General features: G+C 33.7%; 1 protein-coding gene across 8 annotated transcripts in view; it reads left to right on the plus strand.

Moving 5' to 3' along the window:
* Positions 1 to 21,953, plus strand: part of BIRC6 (baculoviral IAP repeat containing 6) — a 317,039-nt gene that overhangs the window by 214,956 nt on the left and 80,130 nt on the right. For all 8 annotated transcript variants that reach the window (XR_011165250.1, XM_069072166.1, XM_069072160.1 and 5 more), the window contains 3 exons: positions 1,268 to 1,485; positions 2,384 to 2,548; positions 3,520 to 3,688. Coding sequence is in view for 7 of the 8 variants with exons in the window: in XM_069072166.1 (XP_068928267.1) it covers positions 1,268 to 1,485; positions 2,384 to 2,548; positions 3,520 to 3,688 (552 nt within the window). In the remaining variant the exon portion in view is untranslated. The remainder of the gene's footprint in view (positions 1 to 1,267; positions 1,486 to 2,383; positions 2,549 to 3,519; positions 3,689 to 21,953) is intronic.

Consider the following 21,953-nt stretch of genomic DNA (forward strand, 5'->3'; position numbering starts at 1 on the left):
ATCTTTTGTAAGTTTTATCACTTTATAGTTTATTTGCTTGGGAGCAGCTAGGTAGTACAGTGAATAGAGCACTGGCCCCGGAGTCAGGAGGACCTGAGTTCACATCCAGTCTCAGACACCATGCACTCACTAGCTGTGTGACCTTGGGGAAGTCACTTAACCCCAATTGCCCTGCCACCCCCTCCAAAAAGACAAAAAAATAAAATAAAAAGATATTTTATTTGTTTAATTCACTTAATATGCCTAATTTGGACGTGTCTAATAATCAGTCAACAGCTAGTTAAGAAAGAGAAACTTGACAGAGTAAAATGTCTTGTGTTTTGTTCTGCCTTTGTTCTTGGTGATCTAGTGCTCCCTAGTGGCTTTAGATCCTAAAGTTTAAGAATATAAAAAGGCTTCTGTTTGATGGTGGTAATCCCACAAATGTTTTTCAGGGATGGTTTTTTTGTTTGTTTTGTTTTTCCAGTTTAAAGATAATCAAAGAATCCTTTCAGGATTCCTTAAACCTAATTGCCAATCTGGCTGATTAGACTTTTTCTAATTTTTTTTATAGCCTAGATACTTTAAGGAATATTGACAAGACTTTTAGGACACCCTTTATTTTTCACAAGGGTTATTTGCCTCTTTGTTTTTGTTAATACAAGGGTGAGGGATGGTCTTGGGGCAGGATGGAGGAAGCATACCACCCAAAAAGGGGAGGCATATTGAAACATTTTTTAAAATGTACAGAAGAGAAGGAAGTTCAGAAGGAAAGCACAAATAGGACATGTTTTGTTTTAAAGAAGGCTATACAACATATTTTAAAAGAAAGTGATACTAAATAAAGTCTTGCAATTAAATTTAAAATCCTCTTTTATGTTCTTTGTATTTTTTGTTTCAAGTTTTTCTTAAAAAAGTAAACATGAAAATAGTGTTTCATCTCTCTCCCACACATTGAGCATCAGATTCAGGCAGATATGTGGATGCTTTGTAAAGTATAATGCATTTGATAAAACACAGCAAAGTTACTCTTATTCAAGCAAAATACACCAAGTTCTATCACCATTTATAATTTTCATAGTGTATACTTGAATAGTTGATAGGGATGATATTTGGTAATCTTAATATCATTTGAGGAATATAAGAAATATTTCAGGTTTGCAGATGAAAGTGAAATTATTAGTAATTTGATTTGGTATTTTATTATCACTGTAAATTTGACCTAATTATGCATAAATAACCTTTTAAAAATTATTTAGTAATCATTATTTCTCTCTTCTTAAACCAGGTCATATCCTGCAGTCTCCTTCAGCCAATGTGCTTCCAACTCTTCCATTCCATGTACTGCGCAGTTTATTTAGCTCCACACCATTGACTACTGATGATGGTGTACTGCTAAGGCGAATGGCACTGGAAATTGGAGCTGTACACTTGATCCTTGCTTGCCTCTCTGCCCTAAGCCATCATGCCCCAAGAGTTCCCAACTCTAATCTCAATCAATCAGAGGTACGTTGGATCTCAGGTTTTTTTTTAAATTATGGAATCATACTACAAATGATTGTAATATAGTGAGCAATTTCAGGTTCCATTTTAAATATAATTATATTGTTATAAGAACATTCATAGAAGGAAATATCACTTAAAGCACTCTTTAATAACTTATGTCAATTCAGATACTGTTTGGTTCTATAAATACAAAAACAAATATCAAGTGTTTTCTTAAAGAAACTTACATTCTGTTGGAATGAAACTGAAGTTACTTCAGGAAGAAAGAACTAACACTTGGAAGAGTAGGAGAGGGATGCGCAGGAAAAGCTTTATGGAATATGTGTGCTTTCAGTGAACCTATGAATGGTAAGAGGCAGAGACTAGGAAGTTCTTTTTGCAGGCAAGGAGGACCCCCTGTGCAGAGGCTCAGAGAAAGGAGAGAGCTTACTGAGTTCAAGTAACAAGTTTACTTTGGCTACAAGTAATTTTGGTATAAAGTTAGCAATATGAAATACAATTAGGAAAATATTTGATAACTTTATAGTAGAGGACATTAAGTGCAAGCTTGGCTCAGGAGTTTATAATTTACCCTAAAGACCCTAGGGAACCCCTGAAGGTTTTTGAGTAGAGGCATGAATATGATCAGACCTATGTCTTAGAAATATAAATTTATGAATTTGTGTAGTAAAGGTTATTTAGTAAATGTTTTAATCTATAACATTTGTTTCCCTGAACAATGCTGGCATAACAGAAATACAAAATTTCTTGAAAAGCAAAAGGAACCTTACAGTATAAAGAGAAGTTGTACAGTTTACCAGTATTTCTTACATGTTCCCTTAGCTTTTTCCTCCTTATTTTGGTCAAGATTTAGAGAATTGTTTGAAAAGCTACTTTATAAATAATCATTTTTTTTAAGCCTCCAGTGTCAAGTACACATAATAATGCATCAACAGAAGAGCAGCAGCTTTACTGGGCCAAGGGGACTGGCTTTGGAACAGGTTCTACAGCTTCTGGATGGGATGTGGAACAGGCTTTAACTAAACAAAGACTAGAGGAGGAACATGTCACCTGTCTCCTGCAGGTATTTTTGTTTCTCGTGAGGGTGCAATGAGCAGTTATTCATAAATAGTGGGTTTTTTAAAGTGATTACTTCACATTTGAAATCATTATCTAACATTTTCATTAAAGGTTTAGGACACCATAACTACATTGACTCTTGTGTTGTAACTTTTTAACTACTTGAAATACTTCTTCTACTTCTAAGCATTAATATCCTTCCCTCTCTGTGACTTCTCTACGTGGTGGTTGGCAGGAGGAAATGACACAGAATATAGCACATAGTACTTGTTATCCCTATCATATACAGCATTCTTATTGTAGAATCTGAAATTGTTTTATCTTCTGCATTTCTCTTGATTTTTATGTACCACAAACTCTAAAACTGGTTTGAAATAGGCTATTTTGAGTAACCTTTCTAGGTTTTAAAGCCAGTTCACCATAAAGTGAGTTAAAGAAGGTAAAGTAGAGAAAAAAATAGAGTAAATTATTACTTTTCCCATTAACTTACTTTGGGATATTGTGTGCTATGGTGCTAAATTTTTTGATCAGGATGGAAATACTGACTCTATCCATCTTTGACTTCTAAGATTTTCCTCGCCCTCAACCTTTGTAATTTTTTTTAATTTTATCTGATAGTAATAATAATAAAACCTGAGAAATCATTAGCTTTACAATATGATATCTTGTTCTTCTCTGTAGACTTTTTTTTTCCTAGTAAAATGAGGGAGTGCTTTTTGTGATTCATATTTGGAACTTCTGTTTAAATTAAAATAAAGGAATAATATTTTGTTTATTGTACCATAAATAAATAGTTGTAACTTTTAATTTTATATAACACTGGACAAATTAGCTCCTCTTTTTAGCTGCCTATGGCACTTTTCTTCTAATGAATATTTAGTAGTTACCAGCAAATTAATTTTTTGGATAAAGCCCAGTGACTTCTTTCTAGGCACCTAAGAACATTTCTTTATGTCCGTGATTTTTCATTTTCAGGTTCTTGCAAGTTACATAAATCCTGCAGGAAGCTCAACAAATGGGGACCCACAATCTACTCCTGAGGGTAGAGGACAGAACAGTAATGCCCTTCCATCTGTTCTTCTAGAGCTACTTAGTCAGTCCTGTCTCATCCCGGCAATGTCCTCCTATCTCCGAAATGATTCCGGTAACTCTTCTAGATCATATTGTAATTAATCTGCTGAACCATGCCCTTGTGGGAAAGCAATTTAACTTGTTATTACAAGGTTAGTTTAAATTAAAAAGTTAGGTATAATAAAATTTTAGGCTACATACAGTAGCTTTTCCTGCCAGTTTGATAGATTTACTTTTTATTTGTTGGAAATGCTTTGATTCTGGGCTATTTTGGTTGGATAACATTCTTCAAAATTATGTCAATGGCAGAAGCTAAATTGTAGTCTTAATTTTTGTTAGTTCTTAGCATCTGTTCACAGAATCTACACAAAGTGTATTTCTTTAGAAATTCTTTATGTAAGTAATAGTACAGGGAAGCTAGAGTTCTAATAGTAATCTTGCATTCTATTTTTGATTAAATGTCAAAGAGAAAATGTTTGAAATTATTTAGCTGATTTCATTAAGTCATTAGCTAATTTTGTTAACAATATTATTTCATTGTACAAAATATCTTATATGCTTACTTGACATGACAAGGTTATCCCCCAGGAACATAAATATACCAGCAAAAGTACTTTTAAAAACATACTGCCATAACCAGAAATATGTGGCTTGATTATTTAATCTTTTATTTTTTTCCCCTGGTTTTCTTCCTTTTGTTTCATGTCATTTTAATTAAGGTGGCCATGAGATTAGCAAATAGTAATGAAATATTGGTAAAAAGTAATGAAAGTAAGACAGCTTATTTTGTTACATATTAGCTATTATATATTAGCATCAGAAAAATTTGGTGGGAGGAAAAATTGATTTAGAAAAAATACAGAACTGAAGGTTGGCAGTTATTTGTATATTTTATTCATGCTGTCAGTTTCCAGTGTTAGTACAGAGTTGGTTATAATCATATGTTACACTCCCTCTTTTTTCTATCCCCCAAAAAATCCCAGTATTACAACTGATCTTTTAATAATTTACCTGCATCAAACACTTTTTTAAAAATATTATATTGTTGTTGTTAAGTATTTGAACTCATTTCCTTTCTTCCTCCCACCTAGATTTCGGTGAAAAATTGCCTCAATTTTGCTTTTTTACTGGTTTGTCCCTCCCATATTCTGTTATTTTCATATTGGAAGAATAAATAGGTAGAAATAGACAAACCTTTGTACTACACTTTCATATTTATTGAAAGAAACCAAGTGATGAGTGTATTATGTAAATCAGCATCTGGATTTTTTTTTCTTAATGTTGAGAAACATTCTTTATTGTCTTTTCTGTTCATTTTATTTGAGAAGCCAGTGAGCTATTTGAGGTTACTAGTGGTTGGTAATAGTCAAAATTTTCATTCATTTCAACAGGCATACTTCATTAACAAGTCTCTTTAAATCGTGTGTGTGTGTGTGTGTGTGTGTGTGTGTGTGTGTATTATACATACACACATCTGAGGAACAAATTGTTTGTACCTCTTTCAATTGTCAGATCTAAATAGCTTAAGTCTTGTTAGAAAAAATGCAGATATTTTGGATATATTGATGAGGAACTGCATAGGGCATAAGTAGTCATCAATAAGTAATTATTAAATACTTACTATGTGCCAGTCACTGTGCTAAGTGCTAGGAATGCAAAGAGGGGCAAAGAATAGTCCTTACCCTCAAGAACCTCACACTATAATGGAGGACTCAACATGCAAACAGCTATGTACAAAAAGCTATATAAAGGATAAATAAGAAGTTATCAACAGAGGGGGTACTGCAATTAGTAGGGATAGGGAAAGACATCCTGGAGAAGGTAAAATTGCATGAGGACAGTCATTGGAAATGCCTAGAGCCAGGAAATGGAATGTCTTGTTGGTGAAACAGCAAGGGGGCCAGGTTCACTGGATTAAAGAGGAAATGGGAGGGGGTGGCTAGGTGGCACACTGAGTGGAGCTCCTGTCCTGGAGTCAGGAGGATGTGGGTGTGGATCCGGCCTCAGAAACTTCACACACACACACACACACACACACACACACACACACACACACACACGCACACACGCACACACAACCTAGCCGTGTGACCGATAAAGAAGGGGTATGTGTGTGTAGGGGGCGTTGTTATGAAGGGCTGTCAGTGCTAAGCAGATGATTAGGAGTTGATCTTGGAAGTGGGCATTTTTTAATATAGGGTTGACATTGTTTCGACCCTGTACTTTAGGAAAAATCACTTTATTGGTTGACTGAAGGATGAACTGGAGTTGTGAGAGACTTGTGGACAGGATGACCTATTATATGTATGAACCCTTGAAGGCTTCTATCAGGATGGTGGCAATATCTTGGGAAAGAAGGGTAGACATTCGAGAGTGATATAAAGTTAAAATTAACAGACCTTGACAATAGATTGGATATGGAGTATCCATAGTGACCTGTCAAAAAAATACTCAAGGCGTGACAGCATAAACTTCCTGTATTTTCATTTTCTCCATCATTTGAAGTATTTAAGTTGTCATTGATTATTAAGACAAATGGCCTAGCAAAAGATTTTGTGTTTCTTTGTGATTCATTATAGGCAAACAGATATAAGAAACAATTTTTCCCATCTATCATAGTAATATATTGCTCTTAATTGCTCGCTTGGTCTTAAAATTAGATCAGTACATTTGTTATTTCAGAATTGGACGTATTGTCTTATACTAGCAACATTCAACTAAGAAATTTGCTTTAAATGTATAATTGTCAGGTTTTATTATATGATTATTTGAAAAATTAAACTGAATTTTTTTTTAAAGCAATTAGGGTTAAGTAACTTGCTCAAGGTTACACGGCCAGTTATTTCTGGGTGTGGTGCTAAGTATCTGAGCCCGGATTTGATCCCCAGGTCATCCTGACACTGGAGCCGATGCTCTTACTCGGTGTGCTACCTGGCCGCCTAAACTATGAATTTTTAGAGTATATGTGATAAAAATATATAAAAATATTTCATATTTATGAAATATATAAAAATATTTCATAATTGTGTTGTATTCTTAGGGTAGGACAGTTGCCTGCAAGGAAATGAGAAATGCTGCCCATAATGATGTGCTCTTTACCTAAGACATTTCACATGATTTGTTCAATTTGATATGAGTGAATTTGGAACTGGCCCATTCATTCAGCAATGCTTATTGAGCTTCTCTTCCCTGAACAGTACTCTACATAATTTCTGAGGATTATTCCAGTGTATATACATTTTAAATGGAATTTAATTCAGTTTGTTTTGAAATATTCTTTAGGATCAAATTATTGTATTATAATTGTCACTTCTATTTAAAAATATTAGGTCTGGTAATTGAGTGATAAATTATGATTCTTGAGCAATGTTACAAAGGTTTTTTGATTACCCTAAAAATATTTTGGTACTTAGGTTAAAAGCTGTTTTGTCTGTAAACCTAAAATTTGGAAATGTTTATGATGGTATATTATTTCATCCAGAATTTAAACCAATGTAAATTAAATGCTAAAATAAGGTGAATACCAGCTGCTTTGTAGAAGGCAAGTAAACTAAGCCACCTATAGCAACAAAGTACCTTGAGGGAAAAATAGGATGCAGAATGTGCCAAGCAAGTTGTCCGCTATCTTTCCTTAGAAATAAGTCAAGATGCATTTATCAAATGCTTATTATTTGCCAGGCACTACACTTAGAAAATTATGCAGTTAGTTTGAGACCTTGAGCCTAAGAGCTCTAGGAATAGCAGTGCTACCCTTACCACTGACTCTACTTTAGCCCCACCCTCACAGCTAGTATCCAGGGAAGCAGCACCTGTCAAGACACAGCCTAGCAACTGTTCTTGCAGGTGCTGTAGCCACTGCCTCCTCAGCAATTACAGCTACTGAATTCCCAAAAAAGAAATTCTTTCCACCAATGTCCTTGGCACTGTCAAATGTTTCACCATCAGAAAACAGTCTTTAAGAAGGATGATGGACAGTTATGAACAATATCATCTCATAAAGCAGAGAAAGACTTTTTAGGATAAAAACAGTCTAAAGAAAGCTTTGAAAGAAAACCAGCTAAGCAAAGTCATCCAAGGAAGTCAAGGATGAAAATCAGAAGGGAACTACAAAAGGAAAAATGGAAGTGATTTGCAAAAACTTTTTTCCACCAAGGCTAATGGAACTATTACACTTGGACCCTAAACTTACAGTCCCTTAGGTACTTATAGAGATTTTCACTAACAAGAATAAATATAAGAAAGATATTTTGGGACTTATTGACCAGATGTCTGAGGGAGGGGAAGTTATCAAAAACAGGGAAAAGTAGCTCAAAGTTATGATGCAAAAAAAAATTTTTTTTGAAAGAAAATGACCAAGAAGACATCGATAACTATTGACATTGATACCTTCTTTTACATCTATTCGGAGTTTATATGGGCTTTGTCTTAATATGTCAAGATACAACTTGGCCTATGTTGAAGGCATCCATGGTGAGGGCATTAGCTTTTGCAAGCCAGATTCAACTATGGATCACTTCTTTACCATTTCATAACTAATGGTTTTGGTTTTTTGCTGATTGTGTAAAAGAATTTGATTCAGTATAGCCAAATGCCATCTTTCATGTTCTTTTACAAAAGTTATGTCCCTTCTGTACACCAGGATCATTCATTATTCCTTGAAAGATGTAACATCAGTAATATAGCCTCTCTGGAAATACAGATCAAGGATAGTGTACCTGTGGCTGCTCATGTCTTCCACACAATCCAGTTTACAGTTCACATTTTTCTGATTGTAAAAAAAACCCCAAGGCAGGGATGGGGAACCTGCCTTGAGGTATTACAGATCCTTTTGCACAGAGGGGGCAATCTGCAGGAGGAAGCAAGATGGGATAGGTTCAATCCTGTATTTAGAGGAGTTGGCCTTGTTAAGAAAGAACTCCTCATGTGAAGGAGGAGATAGTAGCAGAAGGATGATATAAAATGAGGAAAGAGCTCTTGGCGAATAACCTCAACTTTGTTTAGTAAAATCTGAGATGGTAAGGGGACTAGAAGGCACATGGGACCTGAGGAGGCCTTTAAAGTTTTGGAAGAATAGCAATGGTGAGTGCAATATCACTTGATACGGTTTTTGTAAAAGCATTGCCTTGCAGCCATGTGAGGGCCCAGTTGAAGTTATATAATATGACCTCGAGTTCTCCTGAGGCATAGTTTGCTTTTGCTAAAGCAAAAAGCTGCATCAAAGTTCATCCAACTTTCTTGGTTCCTTTAGAATGAGCAAAAGATATTTCCTGGCTTTTCAGATGAGAAGGGAATAACAAGCAGATATCTCACAAGCCAGTGAAGGACAGTTAAGAGTGGTACCTCTCAAAATTCAGATTGCCTTGGACACTTCAGCCAGGAACAGGGATACCTGTTAACTGCCCCTTTCTCAGGATCACCATATTTTTCCCCCCATTTTATAAAGCCGTAATATAATGCTAGGGAAAAATCTCTTGGCACCAAGGCATTGTTCTAATGCTACTAAACATGTTCCTTTCAATATTAACCCAGGTCACAGGAAGTGGAAAAACTGGGTAGTGTCCTGTGCCTCACACAGGTGACTTAATTCTGTGCTCTAGGAACCTGTCCCCAAATTCCAGATCACGTTGAATACCAGAAACTGAGGCCGTAAACTAGTCTAGCCAATGGTTTTTTCCTCTTGCTCCTTCCCAGAGCCTTCAAAGGAAAAAATGCCTTGATGGACAAATGACTTCTGACTCTTTAAGAAAGGTCTAGAGCCTAGATCAAAGGGTTACCTAACTTCTGTTTGAGATTCTGTATTGAGACTAAATATTGAAGTTCATGAAACTGGGTGTTATCACTAGATGAAATTACTAGTCTTAATCCATGAATCTTCTGTTTTTTGAGTTGGTGGGTTGATGAATCATTCCCGATAGGAAAAAGTGACTAACATTTATTAGTACTATTTAAACTACTCCCAATGTATGTTGACATAGATTTTGAATTTTCTGAATTATATTTTATTTTATTTTTTCTTTTTGAAGGGAAGTTAGGGTTAAGTGCTTGCCCAAAGTCACACAGCTAGTAAATGTGTCAAGTGTCTGAGGTCAGATTTGAACTCAGGTCCTCCTCACTCCAGGGCCATTGCTCTATTCACTGCGCCACCTAGCCACCTCACTTTCTAAATTCTAGACAGTTTTTAACACAGATACAATTCTTAGACTCAAATTTACCTTCTCTTTATATTGGCCATTTAAAATTATTTTCCAGATATCTATATATGCTCATGCCTCACCTTAAAGAAAATTCTTAATTACAAGTTTGATTGGGAATCATGAAAATGAAAACACCCACCAAGTCATGCATGGGCGTACTTGTTATCAAACCTTTTCACCTTAGTGAAGCATCACAGAATCATTCCCACTTAATGAGATATGCTTAAGATAATTGTGCAATATAAATTTCACCCCCCAGTCAGTAGTCTTCTTATTTCCCCAAAATTATTTGGACCACCTTGTCTGTTGGAGTTCATTGTATCCTTTATAGTTGACAGATAAGAAACTTGCCTATATTATATATGATGTTTTGAAGTTTGACGTTATTGTTAGAACACTTTAAAACAGCCAGCGTAACCTATTATATAAACACTCAGATGAGTCTGTGATCTCATCAACTTGGGTTTTCTCCCTGGTAATACAGAACTGTCTGCCACCTGTCCTTATCTTCCTAAAAATTCACTACAGGGGATCAAGGCAACAAAGTAGAAGACTCGCCTTGCTTTCCAGCTGATGGTTACATAGTTTTCTGTTGTTGTCTGCTCACCCCAACTTCTGTCTCAAGGACATTTTCAGTTCTTCAAAGACTGTCTGGCAGTCATACTTCCTGAATGCTATCTAGCTTATCTCTAGTTCCATTCTAGGTCCAACCAACTCAAACCTTTGTACTTTTTTGTCCTATATAGAAATATTCTGATAATTCCTTCCTAATCTTCCTCTATTTTTATACTTTACTCCCTCTATGCATTTTTTGACTCAGTTATACTGGCTTGCTTGCTGCATGCATCCAATTTATTCCACATTTCCTGACTTTGCACTGACTAATATGCCTGCGGTGCTCTACCCAATTATCTCCTCCATTCCTGACTGTGCGCATGTTGTTTTCCTTGATAGAATGTAACTCCTTGGAATTTAGGGATAGTTTCGTTTTTTCTTATATCCCAAGTACCTCTAATAACTGCCTATAACATGATATCCCCTATAGCCCCTTAATAAATAAATGCAAGTTTGATTATTGGTCATTTATAGAAAGGCTAACACACAGTCCATTGTTCATCTGTTGTTTGTTGTCTTTCTAATTTTATCTTGAAATGCTCTTAGGAAGATATGGTTTAATTGCCTTACCATACACTAAAGCTTTTGCCAATTAATTTGCATTTCTACATTCTTTACTGCTTCATATAACAGTATTACTTAGAATTTTCCACCTACCTCCTCCATAAAGTTTTCCAAATGAATTTATTTACTTAACCAGTGTTGCCCATGGCTTTGATATCTCTTTCTCAGCTTAACAAGGAGATGAGGTGTTTGTTGGGTAACAGTTTCTGGCGTCTTTACTGTGTTGATCACCCTTTAAGAGTAAGAAATGGTCCTGTCTTTGGCTATACCTGGTGTGTGTGTGTGTGTGTGTGTGTGTGTGTGTGTGTGTGTACCTACCTAATAGACTACTTACACATTAAACATTAATTCACAGATTTGTCCTACACTGGTAACCGACTATTGTCTGTGTGTTAAGAAAAAAATCAATTTCATATCAATCGTATCCCCATTCTTTCTTTTCATGTACCAACTGTTGACCTTTTTTTAACTTTTTTAACCCTGAACTATTTATTATTCAACAACATTTTCTCTATCTTCACCTTGATGTCATTTAATATTGATATACCTTTACTTAGTTTGAGGATGTTAAGTTCTTAGTAGAGTGTCTCTATTTTTTTCATTCCTTACAATGAATAGTACAGAAGTGACAATTGTCGTGGAAATATTTTGACTTATATTTGTCATGAACTCTGAAAAGCAAGATCACTAAATGTCTCATGAAATAATGTTGCTGTTTTAAAGATGAGGCTAAGACAAAGAAGATTTTGTGAAGCATCTTTCTTTTGTGGTTTTCATTTATAGATGTCAATAATCAGTTACATTTTTCCAATATTATTTCAGCTTATTTTTCAGACAGTAATCTCACGTTTAAAGTACAAAGAGTTAAATCAGTGTTTGTAGAGGATCTAAAACTGTTTCCACTTATCCATGAAAGATTGAATAACAGTTTGTATTCTTTCTTTCTTTCATAGTTCACCATATTTCATCTATTAGCTAAAACCTCAGGGTTTGGTCCCAGTATTTAACTGAGCTTTCCATTGGACAGCAGAAATAGTCTGTCCCCAAGATTATATGCAGTCTTTCTGTCTTGTTAAAATCTGCCAGAACTTGTACTTCACCCACATAGTCTTCAAAAATTCTTAGTAACTTTTATGTTATAGAGAGATTTTCATAATTAAATGGAATTATGTAAAAGCTCACATTTTTTGGTGGTTTATAAGTTTCAAAGATTTTTTTGATCTCTCTGGCTAGTCATAAGATAAAGATTTCGATGTCTTTACAGGAAGCCACAATATAACATCATAATCTGATGGTTATTTCAGCATTTCACGTTTAAATAATATTTAAAAATTTGTCATAGGCTACATCCATGTAATATTAAAAGTATCATCCCCTTTTACAATTAAGAAACCAGAGTGACAGGATTTTTTAGTGTTACTAAGCTAGGAATTTGCACAATCAATATTGGAGGTCATGAAGGGGCGGCTAGGTGGCTTGATGAATAGAGCACCTGCCCTGGCGTCAGGAGGACCTGAGTTCAAATCTGGCCTCAGACACTTAACACTTACTAGCCATGTGACCTTGGGCAAATCACTTAACCCCGATTGCCCACCCCCCCCAAATATTGGAGACCATATCTCAAATGGTGAACCACAGGTTCATTGTTCTTATGTACTTACTGCCTCTTAAAATTTTAATAAAATAGGCGATACTCTACTTTTTTAGTCATTGATTATTACCCTTTTGCCATTTGTGTTTATTGCAATGAAAGAGTAGCTTAGCAGTAATAATCACGAAAAATATGATCTTAATCACCCTTATGACTAGAATAGTAACTAATTAATCACAAATAATCTTTCTGTATGTGGAAAATGTCAAATATATGTTAGAAAGGATTCCTTATTAATTCAGGGCTTCTTAAACTTTTTTCACTAACAATCCCTCAACCCTTCTTAGACAATCATTTTCATTAATAGTTTGAGAATCATTTAAAAACTTTGGACTTAACAGCAAAGCTGGAAATCAATTCTGGTGTAGTGACAAGAGACCCAAACTTACTGATTTGAATGAGAGAGCATCAGGAAACATGGCTTCTTGTACTGGATCTACTATTTGCTTTGTAACCATTTACTCTCTCTGGTCCAGTTTCCTTAATGGTAAATTTCCAGGGTCTATTCCAGTTCTAGCATCCCATGATTATGTTTTTTTTCTTTTTTTAATATTTTCTATAGTGGTCATAAAATTCATCTTCACTATTTGTTACAGAGTTCAAGATATGTTATTTTTGAAAATATTGTTACCGCAGTCAAAAGATCTCTGATTCATCCTGCTGTTAAGTATTATTTTGTTTTATCTTCCATCAAGTTGTCTACAAGCAAATTTAAGATAATTTAAAATATTCATTGAAATTCAAAGTAATTTTTTTTGTGTAATTTAGAAGGTTTTTTAACTATTAACTTTAGAGGTCTGACACATTCAGAAATACTATTTAATGATTCATTTTCTTGCTAAAATTAAAATTTGCACCATTTGTAATAGGTTTATCCAAATTAGTGGAGAAGGAAAAACAATTTTTTTTCCTTTTTTTGTAGGGAGAAAGGTAGGGCAATTGGGGTTAAGTGACTTGCCCAAGGCCACATGGCTAGTAAGTGTTAAATGTCTGATGTTGGATTTGAACTCAGGTCCTCCTGACTCCAGGGCTGGTGCTCTATTCACTGCACCACCTAGCTACCTCAAGAGAGGAAGAATTCTTGAAGCTTCTGTAAAAAGGAATAGAGTAGATAGGTAAAGATGCTGAATGTAGTTTATAGGTAGGATTATATCAGTAGAATCTTAACTCTTGGTATTTACTTTAGCTAATCAAAAAATGTTAGGTAACTCCAGACTTAGTGGGTAGAGACCTGGCACTGGAGTTCAAATCCAGACTCAGACACTTCTGTGACCCTTGGCAAGTCATTTAACCTCTGGTTGCCTGACAAAAGGATTCACTGGATCAGGAAATGGCAAATCACTCTAGTATCATTGCCACAAAAATCCATGAACAGTTGGTTGATGGAGTCATGAAGAGTCGGACAATAACAGTAACAACAAAACAAAAAATATTGAGTAATAACGATTATTCTAAATGTTTTAATTTTTAACTTTAACAAATTATTTTTATTGCTCCAATTCTAGTGAATCTTAATTAGTTCATGCTTTATTTTTTTGCTTTTCACAGTAATTATCTAATTGTTCATTCCTTATTATGCTTGAGGCACAAATTTATATGCATTGGTATGTATGTGTTTGATAATTTTAGAATTAGAAAGTGCTATTAGATGTTATCCTATCCAGCCACTTCATTTTATTTTTTTATTTTGTTGTATTGATCCTTTATTTTTAATCAACTCTCTTGTTTTACAAATGAAAACTGAAACATGAGTTTAATTTTCTTTTCAATTTCTCCATGTGATATTATATCATATGGTCAGAAATGATCATTCCGATTCACTTCATAAAGCTATTAAAGAAATGACACTATATTATTTGAAATAAAAATCAGCTGATCACAAAATATTCACAGGAGATGGTCACATTTTGTGTGGGAAAATATCTACAGCCAAATCCCTTAGAACTTTTTACATGTGTAGCTAATAAATAAGTGTTTGTCTTCCTAGCAAATAACTTTTGTCACTTCTTAATTTTAGTGAGCACTGTATTCTTAGAATCTCTGAAAATGTCAGTCTGGGTACAAACTGGCTTCTGCTTGAAAGTTCTTTCACATCTGTTTAGTTTACACGAGGAATAAATTTGTTGTGGAAGCAGTTGTACAAATCTAAGTCTTCATGTTACCTTTTCCTCATTAAAACCTTCACCTCACAGCAGTAATGGGACTTCTCTGCCCATTAGCAGCAATTCTTCTAAGCCACCCCTCTATGGTCCTCCTACTAAATGCCTCCAAAGCAATGCCATCAAAATCTTGTTAATATTTCCAGTATTTATTTCTTCTCTTAAGAAGGAAAAAAAATAGAATTCATTCTCATCTGCACCCTAGAAGATAAGAGTATGTGTTTGTTCATGTGCTTTGTATATTGCTGAGATTAACATACTTTGTAATATAGACAGATATTTATGGCTAACTACAGCACTTCCTATTTTGATGTTTTCCCTTTTCTTGTACATTTCCCCAGATATGCACAAAATCCATGGTCAAAGGAATGCTCCCTTTTTCTTAAATGTATGGCTGCATTTAGGTAATATAGCTTGGGGAATATATGTAATTGATATTAGCACCATTCTTGTTTATTAAACAAAAACACAAAACTAGTTCATTTGTTCTCAACATTGTAAAAAAGAAAAAAAGTATTTCTAAATTTTAAAAAATTTCTGTGATTACTATTTCATTGACATCTGATTTCATCTCTGTAAGTTCCTCCTTGACTGATAAAGCTAGTGATTCCTATCTATATGACTTAATTTGTCTTTGAGAATGACCAGAAAGAATACTGCCAGTCTGTATTACAGACTTGTATTATATTATAATACAATAACTTCTGTTATTGTAACTAGACTGGTCCACAGATAACAAACATTCTATTAGTTATGAGACTATACTTAACGTTTTTCTTTTAAATTTATATTCAACTTGCATTGTCTTTAAAGAACCCCAATTTAGCTTATACCCTGATAAAGCATCAAAACAAATCTTGGTAGATGTTGCTCACATAAAGAAAGAAAAAAGTGCATCCTGCTGAGAAGCTTGAATTTTTCATGGGGTACATACAGGATGATCAGTTGAAGACATGGAAGAACCAAGAAAGATTTTTTGGGGTTTTGTTTGCTTATGGATAGAAGAGACTTGAGAATGTTTATAGGAAGGTGGTAAATCACAAGCAGAGGAAGTGAGAGAGATACTGAAATTGACAGAAGGAATGATCAAAGTGTTAAGTTCCTAGGGTGATTGTCAGGGGCATGTGTGTTTAGGCAGGGAAGGTTGAGTCCTCTCCATCCTCTGAGACTAGAGCAAAAGAGAATGTAGCAAAAGATAATCCCTGCCTCAAGGAACTAAAAATCTTTGTACAAACAAGCTATATAAATGATAAATATCAGTAAAGTGAAGGCACTAAATTAAGAAAACATTAGGAAAAATTTGGAACTCAAAATCTTATAAAAGTGAATGTTGAAAATTAAAAACAAAAAGAAAAAAAATTGAAGAAAGGTTAAAAAAAGAAGAAAAGATTAGGAAAGGCTTTCTGTAAAAGTTGAGATTTTATCTAGGACCAGAACTCAGGGAAAGTAGGGAGTAGAGTTGAGGAGAGAAAGAGCATTCCAGGCATGGAGGTCAGGCATGGAAAATGTTAAGAGCCAAGAGATGGGAGTGTCTTAAAGACATGAGATGGGAGTTTGTAGAACAACAAGATGACCATTTTTACTGGATTTTGCTGTAGTGTGTGGTGGTAAGATATGAGAAGATTGTAAAGGTGGGATGAGGAGCGGTCTAAATTATGAAAAACTTTGAATGCCAGAGGATTTTGTATCAGATCCTGGGGGTGGTAGGAAGTCACTTGTAACTTACTGAATAGAGACAGTGGTAACATGGCTGGACTTGCTATTGGGGAAAATCATTTTGGTGGCTGAATGAAGAATGGATTGGAGACTTGAGGCAGGCAGACTAACAAGCAGACATTTGCAGTAATCCAGACTTGTGGTGATGACGGCAGATTCCAGGGTAGCGGCATCGTCAAAGGAGAGATGAGAACACATTCGAGAAACTGCAGAGGTGAAATTGACAGGACAGGACTAGGCATAAGACTTGACAAGAAGGGGAGAGATATTGATGAGTTAAAGTGTGTGAGCCTGTGGGACTTGGAAGGAAAGGGTTACCCTTGACAGTAATTAGGAACTTTTCTATGTACATGGATCCCAGTTGTAGCTTCTACTTGATTTCCATGAACATGTTGCTTAATTTCCAGCTGGCCATCTTCAGCATCTCACATTGAGTAAGTCTTAAACAAAACCTCCTTTCCCCTAACTTGCTTTATTTTTGTTAATGGTGCCATCATCCTAGTCACCCAAGTTCAAAATTGATTTTAATTTGTTGCATCAAAAGGAACATTATGCTTTAGGAATTAAATAATGCATGCTGAAGCCAAATATCATTTAAGTTTTTAAATGTTTTAAATCATCCATTTTGAATTATGTTTTGCTTATTACCCATTGGTTAAATGGATAATCGAGAGTCAGCAGTATTTTTTTTTAACATTGAAATGAAACTGTACATTTTTAGTTTCATATTCAAGTACACATTTGGATCAATTGCTAGATTACTTTTTGGGGGTGATCTAAAGGATTATAGAATTGTGACTTTATTCATGTAATGAACTCCTAATGTGGAAACTTTTTTTAACTGATACAGATCCACAGCTATTTGGGTTTTTAAAGGCCTGGAAAGCTCCCTATGACTGAAAGCTTACGTGACCAGCTTGTGTTTACACAGCTAGAATGTGTCAGAGATTTAACTTAAAGCCATGATCTTTCTGACTCAAGGCTAGTCATTGATCCATTACACCACACCACACAACTTCTATGTAAATTGTGTTTTCCTAATATAGATTTTGAAAGTGTTTTTAGACATCACAAAGTCAAAATAGATTTATAGCAAATTGATGTAAAGACAGCGGCAAACATGAACTGTTAAGCATAAACTTAGAACTAAGATGACAGAATCAGAGGCTATCGTTATTGTGGAAATCTAATATTTCAAATTTAATTATACTTAGTATCAATGACTAAATATATTGGTTGAAGGATGGGTTTGGATGTTTTTTATTCAATACTTATGAATTCTCATGAGTTCAGAGTTACTAGGCCATTTTATGACTTGATAAAGTAAGTCAAATTCTGTTACAATGAGATCTTAAATAAGACCTATCTAAAATTTTTGTTGCATTTGAATTTAGTTGTAATCATAGTATAGATTTTATTTTCCCTGGTTTTGTCACGTGAATTTTTGAAGTTGGCAATTCAACTAAACTCGTTAGCTATTTTTGTGAGCCCTAATAAAAATATTATTCTGTGTATTTCATATATGCAGTTGTTATGATAACAGTAAAATTTCCAGTTAGTGTACATAACTATTACATTAAGATATTTTAACATAAGTTTGAAGAAAATTCTGTTATATTTGGTATTTTAAATAAAACAATCTGAACTGTGAAATCCTTGTTCACATTAGTTATAATGCTGTTATAATGTTATTTTTTGATACATAGTTTAGCGTGGGTCCAAAGTGAGCTTATCTTATACTTAGTGTTTTATAGGAAGATTCCAGTGTACTTTTTTTTTTAAATTTATGAGGTATAAAAAGCAATTTGAGTTTTGATATTGGTATTGGATACAAAAGAAATGATTTTTAATATCATCTGTACCTAATCTGCTTATTTTATCCACCACCCTATGCCACAATTTGAAACATTAAGCCTAACATAATTAAACCATTTTGATGAGATCAGAGATACTTGAGATACATTCAAGTATTCTAGTAATCAATTCCTAGTGCCAATAGTCTTAGACCTTTGCAATACAGTGTCACTGTAGTTTTAAGATAAAAAAGATAAATAAAAACAGTTCTCTAAATTAATTATTCCCAGTGATAATTAGAATACTGTGGCTTAAATGCATTTCCATATCCAGGATAACCCTTATTTTGACATTTGGTTGAGATGCACAAACACAAAAGGAAAAATAATTTCACTAAACATTATTTGAACCATCTTAAGATGTAAGGTTTTAATTTTTATTTAATTTATAATTTATATAATTTGTAATTTATATGTATATATATAATTTATAATTTAATTATTTAGGGACCAGGGTACCAAAAATATGAAACCTTATTCTTCCCATATTTTTTGGAAATGAAGCTTAGGTGACCACTTGGTTTTCTTTGAAAATATTTATGAGTGTGCATATACACAAGTACATGCACACAAATAATCCTTTGTGCAAAGTGAAAGAAATTTCATTATGGAATAAATTATAATAATTAAACTTCCAAAACCAGAGATGGCATAAAAACAAGTGTTGAATCCATACCCTGCCCAGTCCAATGGTAAATTTATAATTCTTCCTACTTGTAAGTAGGAGTTGGCCCTGACTTCTTTGAAAGAAAGTTCACCCTTGAATCCCTGCCAAGAAATTTTCCTAATCTTTTGACATCCATGAGGTCTAACAATTCCTGCCAACTTCTGGCCTAACTGCCTACTGTAGCCAAGATTCTGAGGATCGAGGATTGAATTAGCAGGGAAGTCCTAAAACAGGAATTGCTGGTTGGAGTTTGGCTTGAGGTTGCATTGAAGGACAAGCAAAGGAAGGACATAAAAATGTGTTTAGAATAGCTATATTTTTAACAGAAGTCATTATCTGAAGATAGTCTTCATCACTGTCACTTACAGCAAAATAACTAGAGAAATCCTCTTTATTAAAAAAAAGTCTTTCTTTAGGAAAACTTCAGTATCAAAAGTCTTATATGTTAACTTGATGCTTTTAAGATAATATTTAAGATGATTCTAGGTGAATAATCCTCCTTGTAAAATGTGTTCTGTGAATAATATTCTAGTTTTACTGCTTGTTGGATACATTGAATGTATAATTTTTCCTTCACAGCAGGGCAGTTTTAATTTCATAAATCAGAGATTGAGCTAATGAAGGTTGCGTAATGAACAAAATCTGGTACTGAGTGTTTATTTATTAGATATACACTTAACTTTCATCTACAAGAATCCTGATTTCAGAGAATTATGAACAGAGAATTAAGTTAGTTACTAACTATGGTGAGAGTGAGATATGTCAGATTAGACATTCTGTTCAACAAGATGATTATTATTTTTCCAAGTCATGGCCCAAAGTATAAATAAAATATTTAAGATTGTTCTTAATCTGGAATGATAAAATTTTTCATTTGTAATCCTAAAATAATTTGAAAGTAAAGCTGAAATGTTATTGGCTTTTGAGTTTAGATATATGATCTTAGATTTTAAAAATTTATTACCTGAAAATTAAATTTCTATCCTTTAGAATAATCTCTTGAGTTAAGTATTTCAAAATATGCTAAACCATTATTGAAAAGGAAACAATTTTCCTTTTTTGTCATCTTTATTTTTATGTAACCTGAAGTATAAAAAAAAAACCTAATAGTTTGTAAAGCAAGCAGCCCCTTTGATTTTTATCTAGAGCCAAAGGCAATTTCATCATCTGAAAATATTGATCAATATGTAGAAAGGTTCAAAATAATGTTAGAGAGTAGAGCCCATGGTTAAAATTGTATTGGTAATTTTACAGTACATTTGATTAGTAATGTTCTTTCCATACTATCTAAATTACCTCCTTTTCAACCATACATATAGCTATGTATTCAGGATACATAGAAAACAGATTTTAGTGGAAGTTTGATTGTAAATAAAAAATATGTATTAAATATATACCCTTATCAAAGTGTACCTGGCATTGCCATCTATTGTCTTACTTATATAAGCAATTTCATACTTCCTAGCAAAAAAGGATATAATTATTCATATTTCTGATGCTTCAGCCTCCCCAGTCTTTTATCTTTGTGAATGGAATCTTATATGTCCATCTTGTCATTATTTGATTACATTCACTGGATTTCCAGATGCATTTCACAGTCAGTAATGTTGTAACCTGAGTGAGACACTTACCCTGGAATATTCCTTACAGCTGTTAGAGACACTACTTTCTAAATGAAGTATTAAAAACATTCTTTTCAATACTGTTTTTCCCCAAATATATAACTTCCACTGGAAAATAGCATCAAAGTGTAGTGTATATATACACAAAAACAATAACGAAGAGGTTAAGCACTGTCCCAATGATTCCTAACATGGCTAAAATAGATTCTTCTTTTTCCTCTTTCTCCTCTTGCCTTTTTACATCTTCTACTGTAGTGATGGCAGAGGTACCCATTTTTTCCAGCAAATATCTTCACCAATATTTTGACAGCTAGCTAGAGAAAAAGAAAGAGAAAATGAATGTTTTCTTAAAGAATTAACTTTGATCTTTCTATAAGATTGTATTTACCTTTTACAGTTATTGCCTTTCTCTAGATTTAGTAGAATAACTTAATTTTTAATTTCTCAGTGTACAGCTCTTTGTATTTTTTTATTAATCACATTAAATATTTTGTACATTGTTCTAACTTTTGAGTAAACACTATTTTAAATCTTAAATGCTTTTCATTTTAGAAGTTCTACAGCAACATAAATGGTCATTTAATTTCAAGCAACTTATCACAAAACTGTAGTATATAATGTTTACATTTTTGAAACCTTAAAGTACATTTTTATTTCCCAGCATATATAATAGCTAAGTTAGCATAATTTGTTCCATATATAATTTTGTTCACTCTGAAGTAGTTAAATGCTTGAGATTATTAGCCTAAAAAAAAAAATCTCCTTTTTTCCTGACTTTAGAAAGAACAGTTTGCTTTATAAAACCCAGGTTTAATAACTTGAATTTGAAGCATTAGCACTGGAATTATTTTTATTTATTGCAGTTCGGATAATTAAGTCCATTTTGTTAACCAATTAGAATATATGAAAATTATGGCAATTTGTATGACCAAGAATTATACCGACTCTTTCTTGCCTAATTAAATTGCCAACCTAAATACAGTAATTTTAAAGTTGTCATTCCTTACCCTACATTGCATCAGAAATAAAATGTCATCTGACATGCTCCTTAGTCCATGATAGTGATGAACCAACCTTTTATCTTCATAGAGAGCTGCTTTTTATGTTCAGAGAAAAAGAAAATGTATATACAGCAAGGAATTCCTTAGTAAAGAAATTTATTGTCAAAAAATATAAAAAGCTTTCAATCTCTTAAAAGGCATAGGCCTTATCCATCAGTGATCCATTGTGAAATTCATTGTAGACTTTCAGTATGAAAAGATAACCTCATTTTCAATATCAGTCCACATTGTAAACA

The sequence above is a fragment of the Petaurus breviceps genome, unplaced genomic scaffold (assembly GCF_028583685.1).
Source record: "Petaurus breviceps papuanus isolate PSGF00001 unplaced genomic scaffold, PetGlider_PUasm1.0 90845, whole genome shotgun sequence".
NCBI classification, from domain to species: domain Eukaryota; kingdom Metazoa; phylum Chordata; class Mammalia; order Diprotodontia; family Petauridae; genus Petaurus; species Petaurus breviceps.